Genomic DNA, 13,883 nt, shown 5'->3' with positions numbered 1-13,883 from the left:
TGGTACGCAAAGCCAACTAAAGCCAATTCAAAGAAGTTTAGACAAAATATCTCCGAGCATAATGATTACCACTATTTTTGAAGAAGAGGGGATATTGCATCTGATTTATGAAAATGAGTAAACAATCTTCAGAGAGTAAAGAGCTTCAGAAGTAACGTAATGATCCTGAAACATAACATAAATGGTACCGAATGTATGATTAGGCCATACAAAGAATACAAGAGGATTATCAAGTAAAGAGATTTGGTAACCTGGAGTACGCTCTAAACGTCTGAATGTTAATAAACTCCACGGGTAGGCTAAGTGAATCCCTAGTTGAAAGCCCTTGGCCTAAATGATGCCAATGATAAGGTCAACATAAACTCAGGAACTTATTCTGATGCAGCACAGAATCTTTGCCTTTTAGGCAGATTACACAGAAAATAAAATTCACGTATTAATTCTTACTAAGGGAAAACAAAAAAACAAAATCAAACCAGTTACCACCGAGTCAATTCTGACTCATAGTGACCCCATAGGTCAGAGTAGAGCTGCCCCATAGGGTTTCCTTGGCTGTAAATCTTTATGGAAGCAGACTGCCACATCTTTCTCCAGCCCAGTGGCTGATGAGTTCAACCTGCTGACATTTCGGTTAGCAGCCAAGCACTTAACCGCTGTACTAGCAGTAGCAAGAGCAACCCAGTAATTAAAGGAAATTTTTTCATTTTAACAGAGGGAAAACTAAAATTTAGCTTTACATACTATTTGATACTAAAGTTCTTTAAAAATCTCATAACTAAACTTATCAAATCTTAGTTTTGACTGTAAAAAGTACTGTTTCTTATAACACTACTTCTCAAAGTGTCAAAAAAAAACCCAAAAAAAAAAAAAATGCACAAGCACATTCATTAGCAGACCCAAATATAAAAATAAAAAGCAAAAATACATAAACTTAAATAATAATGAATATCCGTAAATTAACTCAATTTAGTATCAGTCCAAGGCTTTACGTTACCGAAAGATCTTGCAATTTTTTTTTTAAGGCGTAAACATAATTACTGTTGAAATAAATTTTGCCGTAATTACCATACTACTTGTTTAAACACAGATTTATATTTTTCAGAATCTTAAATATTGAGTAGAAGTAATGTTAGCTTGTTCTATCAATAAACTTGTATGAGTTAGGAAAAGTATACCCAAGTAGAATAAAAATGTACGCATATACTTAACAGTGGTAACTCAGAAAACAAAGCTGTTTTTATTAAACTGAAATTATTAAATTTGTCTAGTTTGCCAAAGGTTTATCTAAGTTATGTGAACTTCAAGTTTGAAGACGTTTCTGGGCTAGTTTCTATGATACTTTTTTTTTTTTTAACATTGGAAACATTTGAGGTTTAATTTTCTTAATTTCTGGGACTTTTAGGAATAGTCAGTTTATATAAGCACTTATTTATCTCTAAACCAATCAGAATAAAAGCTCCTTGTAGGAATATTATAATCTTATTTGATAATAACACCTGGAAGGATGAAAATATTGCACATACATAACCCTATCTCTGCATACTTTAAAGAATCTTTTAAGAATTTTGTCTTTCTGGGGCCTTATTATACCAATCAAAATAAGCACTCCATCCTTTTTCAGTGCACTTTTAAAATAAACTAATTTACTTGAAAAAAGATTTTCCAAAGTGATCACTGAAGGCCCAAGTCATCTTTAGTGAAATTATGCCATTTAGAAAGTTAGGCACAGAATTAGCAGTGAGAGAACACACAGGAAGCAGTTTTTCCTAGAAGAGCTGAGGACTAAGACTTAAATGAACCCATGAGAGCTGGCAGCAGTTGGTCTCAGACTCCCAACCTAATGGTCGGGGAAACACTAGAGAGAATGCTCTTCCTGGACCAAAGCCAAGCTCTCGGAATAAAAATGAGATTTTATGGTCACCATGTCTCCACCCTGCCTCCTTGTTAGCAGACTGGTGCATTCCACATTCTTCAGTGACCTCTGTGAATTTCCTATGTACTGAGAGGAACCTATCAATTTGGAGCCTCAGTTTCCCTTACTATAACAGGGGCCATGGCAGGGCTCTCGGTTTTTACTCTGCAAGTGATGGGACCCACATGAGGGTTTGGAGCAGGAGAGGAACACAGCCTGGTTTCTGTTAGTTATCACTTTGACTATAATGTTAGGGATCTTCAGTAAAAGGCCAAGAGGGAAAGCAGAGAAGCCAACCTGGAAACCCTGGCAGGAGTGGTGGAGGCGCAGGCCTGGGTTGTGGCAATGGAGGTGGTGGTCAGTGGTTGGATTCTGAGTGCTTTGAAGGTAGAGCTGACTGAATTTGCCGGTGGATGGGATGGGGCTGTGTGAGAAAGAAATGGGTGTCCAGGATGACTGCACAGTTTTCATTCTGAATATCCAGGTGAATGGTGGTTCCATTTCCAAAGATGGTGGGAAAGGCAGGTTGGCGTGGGGACAGAGTGAAGGTGAGGGAAGAGTGAAGAGTTTGGTCGGGGGAGGACCTGTAAAGAATCCAGGTGCGCATGAGGCATCCAGGTGGAGATCTGAGGAGGCGGGTAGGAAAAATTAATTGGAAGTTCAGGGGAGGGGTCTGGCCTGAGAAAGGAAATGTGGGAGTCATCTGCACGTAGATCGTTTTTGAAACATGTGGTTGGTGTCAACAAGTAATGAGTGTGGAGAGAGGTAAGTCTGAGGATGGAGGCTTGGTATCCCCCAACTTTGAGGGTTTAGAGAGGTAAGGAGACGTGAGCAAAGGAGGTGAAGGAGCAGCCAGACAGGTGGAAGAGCACCAGTGGAGAGTGGGTACCAGGTGTTTGATCTGTCTCACAAAGCATTTGGGGCAGTTCTATTCTGTCCTATAGGGTAGCTGTGAGTCGGAATTGATTCAACGGCAACGGGCTTGTTTTTTTGTTTGTTTATTGTCAGCAGGACTCCGAGCAATATCTGCAGTACTGACCTCAGCCATGCCCCCAGGATCCCAGATCCAGCTGGCTGAATAAATCCCATAAAACCAGGTGGCTTTCTCCTTAAACTTCTATACTGACTTCTCCACCAGGCCCAAGGCATTAATCCAAGTACAGCAAGATGTATCAGCAACTGCACAGACATTGCCTTGGCCCACGAGGAGGAAGTCTAGGGAATTCTGTCATCCATACAACCTTGGTTAGTGAGTCGAGGCTGACCCGAGTGTCTTCCAGGGCCTAGTTGGTATCCTTGATCACTTGAGCTAAGGTCAGAGACAAATTTTGTACCACTTTTTCTAGCTGAATGACTCCCATTGTAAGTAAAACCACCCACAATATATTTATGAATAATCAGTGTTATCCCTCAGGAGGGGACATCGGTGGTTCAGTGGTAGAATTCACACCTTTCATGTGGGAGACCTGGGTTTGATTCCTGCCAGTGTACTTCATCTCAGCCCCCACCGGTCTGTCAGTGGAGGCTTGCATTTTGCTGTGATACTGAACAGGTTTCAGCAGAGCTTCTGGACTAAGATGGACTAAGAAGAAAGGCCTGGCAATCTATTTTCAGAAATAAACCAATGAAAACCAGTGGGGTTTCCTTGAACACTTGAGGGTCCCTTATTACCACCCTCCCTAAGGTGCAAGTCAGCATGCTCATGGGAGAGGCTGGATAGTGCCTGCCTCCCACCCACCCAAGAAGCACCATCCCGAGAGGGCACACCTGGTTCACTGGGGACAATTGCTGTTGACAAATTTGCCTCCCCACCTCATGGCACACACATCAGATAGCACAGATTAACAGTGCCACCTGTGTGGGCACCAATGGTGTCCTCAGGCTAACTGGTCAACCTGCTAGTTCCTGGTTCAGTCTGAATAATTGAGTCTAGTCTGTGTTTTTGGAGAAACTGCCTGAGAACAGTTGGTTCACTCTGTCTTGCTTGGTGGCATTTGTCTACCTCTGTAGTGACTGAGCAGGGGGCTGGAGGTGACACCCAGGGTGTCTTTCCTCGGACCTGCAGGGATGGGGCCACTTATACCTTCTCACCACAGCTATTGTGGGGGTTGGCAGACTCAGCAGTTGACTACATCAAAGGCACTTGCAGCAGCTCAGGAAAGCTACACGAGGAGAACCATAAAAGTTTGAGATCGCCCCACCCCAAGGTGGTCCAGCACACTCAGACAGGTGCCGAGGGCCTTCAGTTGTTCTTGGGTTCAGGGAGACCATGCCACCTGTCTTAGATATCTAGTGTTGCTGTGACAGAAATATCACAAGTGGATGGCTTTAACAAAGAGAAATTTATTCTCTCATAGTTTAGGAGGCTAGAACTCCAAATTCAGGGCACCAGCTCCAGGGGAAGGCTTTTTCTCTCTGTCAGCTCTGGGGGAAAGTCTTTGTCATCAATCTTCCCCTGATCTAAGAGCTTCTCAGTGCAGGGACCCAGGGTCTAAAGGACGTGCTCACTCCTGGCTCTCATTTCCTGGTGGTATGAGGTCCTCCATTTCTCTGCTGGAGTTTCTCTTTTACCTCTCAAAAAAGATTGACTCAAGACACAACCTAATCCTATAGATTACATCCTGCCTCATTAGCATAAGTGCCTCTAACCTGCCTCATTAACGTTATAGAGGTTAGGATTTACAACACGTAAGATAATCAGATCAGATCTCAAAGTGGCAGATGACCACAGAATACTGGGACTCATGGCCTAGGCAAGTTGACACACATTTTTGGGGGACACAATTCAATCCATGATACCTCCCTCCCACACTAATTATTCTTCTCCTTGAAGCACCTAAAGTCAGAGTAGAGGACAGAAAGTTGGAAACGTGGATGGAACAAGTGGCTCCATGCCAGGGAGCAAGGCACAGTCACTTCCATGTTCACCTGCTCAGCAGCGGCTTGTGGTACAACTGAACAAACATTCGGTGTTGTAGCCTACCCAGAGTGCTAAACCAAGCACTGAGGCCCCCATCACCAAAGCCACCTAGCTCAACTTTGGGGATCCCTGGTTTTAACCACCATCTCACTTTGTTTTCTGGGGAGTGGTAGGTTCTGCACTACCTTTTTCAGTAGTGACTTTTTTCTTTGGGGTGCACCTTAGGGTGAGGCATCTGCTGGCTCATTGTCATGATAACATCTCGTAACCTCTCCAGGTTATGAGAGGGTTTAACTGAAGGGACCAGGCAGGACAGACTGTAAGAACATCCCTAGATTCCTTTGGGTGACTTACACCCTCCAGTGTGTCTCCTGTGTCAGGGTTATAGATTCACCCTGAGGTAGTAAGAACCTTGTTGGTGCCTCACTGTGGTTGCCCCACAGGGCTCTGTCTGTCTCTGAGCCAGGAGCCACTGAAAAACACTCTGAGATCCTTTGCTGTCATCTCTGGACATATCTAAGGCTGGTGGCAACCTCCTCGGGTGTACTGTGCACTGGTAAGCCCTTTTCCATCCCACCCCGCTCTGAGATGACCACATTCCTCCCATCCAGATGGGAAGACAGTGGAGGTGGACCCTCACCACATCTTAATTGAAGACCCTGATGGCTCATGCTCCCTCATCTTGGACAACCTTACTGGCATGGACTCAGGCCAGTACATGTGCTTTGCAGCAAGTGCTGCCGGCAATGCCAGCACCCTGGGGAAGATCCTGGTGCAAGGTGAGCCCAGGGAGGCCCACTTGAGGTCCACCATGGCGGGTGGGGTCTCTCTTTGTCTGTGGTTGGGCTGGGGCCACCTCAACTCCATCTACAACATGGTGGTCCCTTCCAATTAATGGAGCATAAAGATGAGGCTGACAGAGGGAGCCAACAGGTGTGGGTGTGATAGTCCAGAAGGGCAAGGTGGGGGTGGCGGCTCTGGACATCTGACCATGGTCTGGTGAGGAATTCTGCTACAGCTCACTGAAGGTCTGGGAGGGGCTGTAGTGGAGGGACCTTGCCCTTAGCCTCCTTGCCCTGTACCCCATCGCCATGCCTTTCTCTTGGCCTACAGTCCCCCCACGGTTTGTGAACAAAGTCCGTGCTGCCCCCTTTGTGGAGGGAGAAGATGCCCAGTTCACCTGCACCATCGAAGGTGCCCCATATCCTCAGATCAGGTAGGGGACCCAGAGCAGCATCTGGGGGCAGTGGAGGGGAAGTGGGCAGGCCTAGAGTAAGGGAGGTGCTACCCCAGTGAGGTGCCACTTGGAGGCAGAATCAGTGTCTTTCCACCAAATGTGGGCATCCAAGACCACAGGCTCATTCCACACACTCGGGGACCTGTCCTGCTATGAGGAGGACCTCAAGGAGTCGGGATTTCCGGGAGGAGTGGGCTCCTTAGAACACCCAGGGCCTGCCTAGATGTAGGGGGCGGGTTTCCGGGCGAGGACACAGTTCAGCGCAGGCCTGAAAAGAGGCCTAGGGTGGGCTGGCCCGGCCTCACTGGGTCTCTCCTGGCTTGGGTTCTAGGTGGTACAAGGATGGGGCCCTGCTGACCCCAGGCAGCAAGTACCAGATGTTCAGTGAGCCCCGCAGCGGTATGCTGGTGCTGGAGATCCGGGCCGCCAGCCAGGGCGACCTAGGCTACTATGAGTGTGAGGTGAGGGTGCCAGTGGGAAGCTGGGGGGCAGAGGCTGGAGGGTGCACCTGGGCCCTCCACTCGCCTCAGGGGCCAGGCATATCCTTAACCCCTCCCGGGGCTCTGGGGCTCCCAGCGCTTCATCACCAGCCCTGCCATTCAGGCACTGGGGCTCTGATGAAGAGTCCGGGTGGACACCAGGTCCCATGACCTCCCTGGGCCACGCACTCTCTCTGCTCCAGCCTTTGCACCTCTGCTCTTCTTGCCAGGTACCCCCGCTCCTCCCATGTCAGGCTGGGCGCCCCGTTCCCTCAGCTGTCCTGCCACGATGTCCTTTGATTTCAAGGATATTACTTGGTTTTGGTTATTTTGGACCTGGGACTCATGTTGCATAATTGATTCATTGATTTAGAGATGTATTTTTAGTTACCCAGATTTACCGAACAGCACAGCTGTGCATCTCCTGTGGGACTCCAGCCTTTGTAGGCTGTGTCAGGAGATGCATCCAGTCCTGGGCCAGGGGCTCCAGGTCGGGGCCCGGGGCCAGGCCTCTCTCAGTCTGTAGTGGCCCCCGGCCCACAGTTGGCCTTGGTGTGTCTAGACTGTGGGCTGGGTGGTGAGGGGACCCTCTGTCCGGCTCTTCCCTGCGCTGCCCCTGGTTGCCGTCTCCCACCATGGAGCTGCTTTGGCTCCTTGGGGGTGGACGGGGGGCCACTCCCATGGCGCTAGGGGAGACAAGTGGAGTAAGGTAGCCACTACCCACATCCAAACCCAAAAACCCTTTGCCATCAAATCGATTCTGACTCACAGCGACCCTATAGGACAGGGTAGAGCTGCTTCATAGGGTTTCCAAGGAATGGCTGGTGGATTTGAACTGCCAACCTTTTGGTTAGCAGCTAAGTTCCTAACCACTACGCCACCAGGGCTCCACAACCCAAGAATGGCTATTCAAATGTAAATTTTAATTAGTTAAACTAAACCAAACATTTAGTTCCCAGCCGCACAGTTCGTGTGCTTAGAGGTACGTGTGGGAAAGGCTGCTGCACTGGATAGGCAGATAAAGAGACTCCCAGCCTCACGGGAGCCCCACTGAAGACAGTGCTGGGTCCCTGTAGGGATGCAGTGGCAGATCCTGTCCCTCATAGGCCAGCCCATGTCCCCATGCTCCACTCCTGGGCTCCGGAACACTCACTGGAGGGCTGTGTCTGCCCCACCTCCCATGAGCCCTGCCTCTGAGCCCTTTCTGCCCCTGCAGCTGGTGAACCGGCTGGGCTCAGCGCGCGGAGGTGCAGAGCTGTACATGCAGAGCCCGGCACTGAGGGCCCGTGAGCAGCCGCGCAGGGAACAGCTCGTCGCAGTGGAAGGTAAGTGCAGAGAGGGATGGCCAGGACTGGATCCTTGGGGGTATGGGCAGCACCAAGGCTGGGACTGACACCACTGGCCTGGAGGAGGGGCCTTGGGGGCTGGGTTGGGAGACAAGGAGGCTGGATGGGAAGGCCCGGAAGAGGCCCCTTACCCTGCAGGTAGCACCTGTGAGCCAACAGGGGTTGGGTTGAGAACCCAGGAGACTGGGCAGAGGCTGGAGGGCAGCCCTGGGGTCTCTAAGCTCTGCTGACCACCGCTGAGTAAATAACGGGTGTGCATAAAGACGCTGGGTGGGGCAGGGTCCGGGCCTCATGGGGGTGATGGCTGGAGGTGTGAGAACAATCTGAACGGAGGCTCAAAGGCAAGGGGGAGCCCCTGCCAAGTGCAGAAAGCGAGACCACTAGGTCCTGGTGTGGGCTTCTCACTGGGTGTCAGGAGCCTTGCCTGTCTGCTCCATGAAGGGTGGGGCTGGCTGTAACGCTGCCTCCCTGGCCTGACGTGGGGCCACGCTCGGGGTCCTGGGAGGAGACCGAGCTGCAGAAGAACCTCACTAGGGACAGGTCTGCTCCTAGGCAGCAGGTGAGGGGGGTGTGATGCCTCACTCCTTCACCCATACCAGGCTCCAGGGTCCCAGCTGGGCTGAGCAGGGGCCAGGTGCTGGCAGCCAGGACTGGGGAGAGGGCCACAGGCATGTGTCCTGAGCTTGCTCAGCCTAGTAGAGGAGCCTTGCCTATAAGGGGCCACCTGGGCAGGTGGTGAGCTCCCCGTCCCTGGGGGTGTGGAAGCAGAGGTGGGACCAACACCCAGGGAGCTGCAACCCCTAAAGTAGGGTGGGTTGGAATACATGTCTTCCAAATCCTGAGTCTTTGATCCTGCTGGTGCTTTGGGGCACCTAGAATACAGTTCTTCCCAGGGCCCTGCATGCAGGGGCCGGACTGCCTATGTGGGTTTGGCCTTGGGCCTTTTGATGCCCTCCAGGTCCCTCACAGAGACCCCGCCCTCCCTGGTCAGGGGCCCTTGTTCCACACCCTACTGGGAGCAGCAGGCACTGGTGAGCCCATTTCCATTTGCAAGCGCCCCCATGACTGAGCTGTGCCCCTCAGGCCCTGATGACATCCACCAGCCCCACAGCCCTGATGACCCAGCACCGTGCAGACATGCTTCTGCCACTGGCACTTCTCCCCCAGCACAGCTCTCCTCTGTCTCACCATCGGGGACTGTGTTCAGCTGGACCAGCCGGCAGCCCTTCTCACCCGGCCGCCACAAGCGCGTCCATCACAAAGTCATGTGCTCATTATTGTATTGGTTTTTTTTCTGTAAATGTTTCCATGGGTGCGGAACAGGGAGGGGCCTCAGAGTTGAAGAGCTGGCCAACGTGGTGGCACTGGGCTGCCTGGCCACCGAGGAGCAGGCCTTGGGGCCCACCTGGCCGGACCTGGTGCTGGAGCCTCAGCGCGGCGAGAAGGCCCTGGAGTCGGAGTCACCTCCTGCTTCCTAACTCCTATGCTGCCGCTTAATCTGTAACCCGGCAGTTGCTCAGCCAGAGCAGACCCTGGCTGGCCCTTTGGGGGGCTCTCCTTGCTTGTGACCTGCACTGGTGGGAGCCCTGCTTTGCACGGCTGCACCCCGCCTGTGGTTGTAAATACTCACTTGGGGTTGACAGCTGGTCAGGTGGCAGCTTAGGTACATGGACAAAGTGCCCAGGAGTGTAGCAGCCCACGCCCTCCTGAGCAGCCCTTGAGGCTTCCTGGCCGCTGCTCCCAAGATCAGGGAGGGAGCCTTGGGTTTTCCCAAGAGCCTGCACCAGAGGGTCTGCAAGTAGTGAACAGGCTGGCTGTCTCTAGTCTAAACACACAGAGCACTTTAGGATTGTCTTCTGTCTTCTCCTGGGTCCTATTCTCTCTTCCCTTGAGCTGACCTCGCTCCTGCAGGAGGTGGCCTACACACACCCACACACTCCTACACATAATGTGCACATGTGCACACATGTATACACACCCACACACCCCTACATGCATGCACACATATGCACATACGCACATGCACATACCCCCTGCACTCAACGTACACAAATGCTTGCATACACACACCCACCTACCCACACACCCGTGCACCCCGCTCGCGCACGCACATGCATACACATGCATGCATGCACACACGCAGTAAATGTAGCCCCAAAGTGCACATAGACATACAGCTACTACATTTAATTTATGTGAACTTCATTGGAAACAGGTTTAAAACACAATTGCTTGTCTAAGGGAAAGCCTTTCTCTATGTGGCAGTGTAGCAAGTCAGAAAATCCCCCAGGCCAAGAGCCAGGAAGCTGTGTGACTGAGGCCATATCACCTGACTTTTCCGAGTCTTCCTCTCAGCTTCCCCCCAGGGCAGTGAGGGGGCCTCTGAGATGTGAATCTTGGTAATCTGTGCACTGCCCACTGTCCAGTTGGCCAGGGCTGGGTTGGGGCAGCTGTGTAGCTGTGTTCTCAAGCCTGACTCTGCAGGAAAGCTACAGGATAAGAGGCCTTGAGATGGTGGGGAGTAGAAACTGGGGGGTTTCAGATGAGTCACATCACATCTCTGGGACTCAGGTCCCCATCTGCAAAATGGAAATGACAGTCCCTATCTTGCTGCCTCTGGGAACAGCTAGGAAAATAAAAAGAGACAATTAAGTTTGTGGGGGTGGGAGTGCTCCTATGGGAAGGCCTAGGTTGCCCTGCTTGCTTAGAACTCAGGACCTTGTCCAGGAATCCTCTAGAGCTGCTCCTAGCGGGACTTCTGGGGCTTCATGCCACAGAGTTCAGATGGGCCACCTCCAGGTCTCCAGAGTCCCTCTCCCTTGGAGCGATACCTTTTTGTCTTCAGGATATTTTGTGAAACATGTATCTACCTTCCTAGTCCCAATGTGGTCACTGGCTCACTGTGTGGCCATAGCTATTCTTCCCTCTCTCTGGGCCTCAGTGCCTGTGTCTGAGAAGTGGGGGCATGGGCCTGACAAATTCACAGGGCTCCCTGGGCACACAGGCCAAAGGAGGAGCTGGGATTCCTGTGTGGCAGCCTAGGCAGGGCCCTCACTCTCACCTCAGCCCCTGCAAGACCTTCAAGAAGAACAGTGGGTCCTGTCCTCATATGTGACATGTTTTGTCATATCTCCTCCTTCCCCAGCCACTCAGGGCGGGCATCATCACCCCATCTCAAAGATGAGGGAACTGGGGCTCCACGCTGAGACTGCCTTCCCAGGGGCATGTGGGCAAGCAGGACTTGAACCCAGGGCGCTGGACTCTGAACCCAGTGCTCCTAAGTTTAGCAGGCTGCTCAACTATGACACTGCCATGCCACTCAGATAGTTCAGACCCCGAGTGCTGGCTGATCTGTAACCCTCGCTGTTCCAACTGTTTTCTTTGTAGTCACTGAGCAGGAGACTAAGGTCCCCAAGAAAACCGTCATCATGTAAGTGCAGGCGTGTTCCTAACCTTCCTTCTGACTGCAGTGGCCCTTGCATGCCCACTAACTTGCCTGGACCCTGCCTGTGTGGCCCAGCTGTCTGCTTGCCTGCCTGCCTGCCCACAAGGCCTTTGCCCACCATGTAGACTGCCAGTATCTTACAGATCCTCTCAGGGGATCTACCTTCCTCTGGGACCTTGGCTGCCTTCACACTTCACAGCTTTCTCTTCCAGGAACTCAGTGGCTTAGCCATGGCTTGGACCCAGAGTCACACAGTTAGCTGGGACTGGGAGATGCTTGTCAGTGGGCTAGAGCAAAAGTCTACTTTTCAGTACTCTAGGATCTAGGGAGGTGTTTTTCGACAGAACTTTCTGTGATGATGGAAATTTTCCATATGTATGCTGTTCACTACAGCAGCCATTAGCACACTGAGCATTTAAAATGTGCTTGGTGTGACCAAATAACTGAATTTTAAATTTTATTTAAATTTAATTCATTTGAATTTAACTTAGATTCCAGGATGGAGTGCAACTGGAGTGGATGGAGCAGCTCTAGGGCCCTTAGAAGTCTCCAAGCCCAACACTCACATTGGGAATATGGGGAAACTGAGGTTCAGAGAGAAGAGAAAACTCCTCAGGGTGGTTCAGGAGTGGAAGTCAGTGGAGAACCCATTTCCCCAGTGCCGCGCCAGTGGAGAATCCTGTCCTCAGACAAATTGAGGAGATCCTGGGTTAAACCTTCCTTGGACTTCCTGCCTCCTCCTCCCAAAGTAGGTTAATCCTATGGTGTCACCTCACAATAAACGGGGTAGTGGTGAGCACCTGGAGGTATGCAGCTGTGCCAGATTTAACCCATGAGAAAGTCATTATTATCCACATTTTATGGATGAGAGGAGGATCAGACATGGGGCCAGGTAGTCCCATTGGGCAGGCTTCAGGGAAAACTTGTACCTAATGGGCAGCTGGACAGGTGACTCATGAAGTATGCTGAAGTTCAGTCTTCTCTGGGCTTAGGGAGGGGACAGCTTCTGCCTTCAAAGAAAAATGGATCAGGGGTGATGAGCCGGGCATAGCATCCCCACAAAGGCAGACCACACAGGGAGTGGTGCTGGGGAGCCAGTAGGTACTAGAAGGGAACAGGGCTTAGAGAGAGACCTCTGCCACATGACCACCCCTCACCCACATGCTGTGCCCGGGCACTGGGTGTAGGTTGCCTGTGTGCCCTCATGAGGGCAGTGATGAGTCACAGGGAATGTCATTCAGGATGTGTTCCAGCAGCCCACTGCCCTCACTCACTGCCTTGCACAGTAGATAGGGCTCGGCCCAGGTCTCCCTGATGTTCACAGGGGCTCTGAACCAGGGACAAGACTAGTGCCTGAGCTGTGGTGGCCCAAGGCCCTGAGTGGTCCATGTCTCTGAGCCTCAGCTTCCCCATTGGTTAAGTGGGTATAACATTTCTCCTTGCAGGTAAGGGCTGGAGGAGGCAGGATCTGTAATTGTTGTGCACTCTAGGGGTGGCCAGCGACTCTGGGCCTGATCCTGGGAGTAATTGCTCATGACCGTATCCCTGAGTTAGACAAAAGCAAAACTGAGGAAGAAAGACAGAGTCAATGCCAGAGGCAAGACCTGGGTTAACTCTGGCAGGTGTCCGACTCCACAGCCTCAGGCAAGTTTCTAAACCTTTCAGCTTCATTGTCCACATTGGTACAAGGGGGCCAAACCCACCTCCCATGGCCACTGTGAGGTCAGACAAGAGAGCTTATAAGTCCCCTGGCAAGCACCAGACGTGCACCCAGCGCTGGGTTCTGCCTCCTTTTCCCCTCCCCCTTCCACTGTGCAAACGGGAACAGGGCCCAGGAAGGGAGGGGGCTTGTCTGAGGTCACACAGCCCATGGCAGCTGAGCCATGCCCAGAGCCAGATGTCCGGCTCAGGGATCCCATTGCTTGGGGCCTTCCTAGGGCTGCCCAGGACCTCTCCATCCCTGACACCCTGAGACCTAGAGACATGGAGCACAGGCCGCAGGTCCTCCTGGCCTGAGCTGGGTCCTCAGCATGCCCCCTGGGCACCGGCTGTCCAGCCCCGTTCCTGATCTAGGATTGCTGGAGTGCACAGGCACTGCCCTCTGAGAGCAAAAAGCACGCAAAACCCACTGGGTGGGACAGGACAAGGAGGGCTCTGTGGCCGGGTTCCTGCGCCCCCAGGCTCTCTCTTCAACTTCTCCACTCTTCAGTCTCTAGCCTGGCCTCAACCCCTCTCCACGAGCTCTGCAAAAGCAGACAGCTGAAAACAGGTGGGGGAAACTGGTTGAGTCTGGGGTTCGGAGGTACCAGTGTATGCAGCATAAGCCTCCTGGGAGCAGCAGGCCCCATGAGACTTGCACACCAGAGCTGAGGTTGGCCCACCGAGACGTTATGCTTTGCTGCTGTAGCTCTCTGGCTGGAGTTTTGCAGGTTGGGCCCCAGTGCCTGTGTAGGCGTTTCTTTGTGTAGTCTTACTTCTCACTCGGGTACTAACTTGGTCTTCCGTGCTGGCCTGCATGTGCTAACGGCTCAGGGACTGGGGCGA

The 13,883-nt window shown here is 51.7% G+C and overlaps 1 protein-coding gene across 3 annotated transcripts in view; it reads left to right on the top strand.

Moving 5' to 3' along the window:
• OBSCN (obscurin, cytoskeletal calmodulin and titin-interacting RhoGEF) overlaps positions 1-13,883 on the top strand; it is a 232,782-nt gene that overhangs the window by 196,170 nt on the left and 22,729 nt on the right. For 2 of the 3 annotated variants that reach the window (XM_049875093.1, XM_049875094.1), the window contains 4 exons: positions 5,444-5,611; positions 5,946-6,048; positions 6,401-6,530; positions 7,765-7,873. In XM_049875093.1, the coding sequence (XP_049731050.1) occupies positions 5,444-5,611; positions 5,946-6,048; positions 6,401-6,530; positions 7,765-7,873 (510 nt within the window). Of the gene's footprint in view, positions 1-5,443; positions 5,612-5,945; positions 6,049-6,400; positions 6,531-7,764; positions 7,874-11,281; positions 11,325-13,883 lie in introns of all 3 variants that reach the window. The other variant, XM_049875095.1, reaches the window with a different exon arrangement.

This window comes from Elephas maximus, chromosome 2, assembly GCF_024166365.1.
Source record: "Elephas maximus indicus isolate mEleMax1 chromosome 2, mEleMax1 primary haplotype, whole genome shotgun sequence".
NCBI lineage: Eukaryota > Metazoa > Chordata > Mammalia > Proboscidea > Elephantidae > Elephas > Elephas maximus.
The sequence above is the reverse complement of the archived record's forward strand: the minus strand, read 5'-3'. Positions and strand labels throughout refer to the sequence as shown.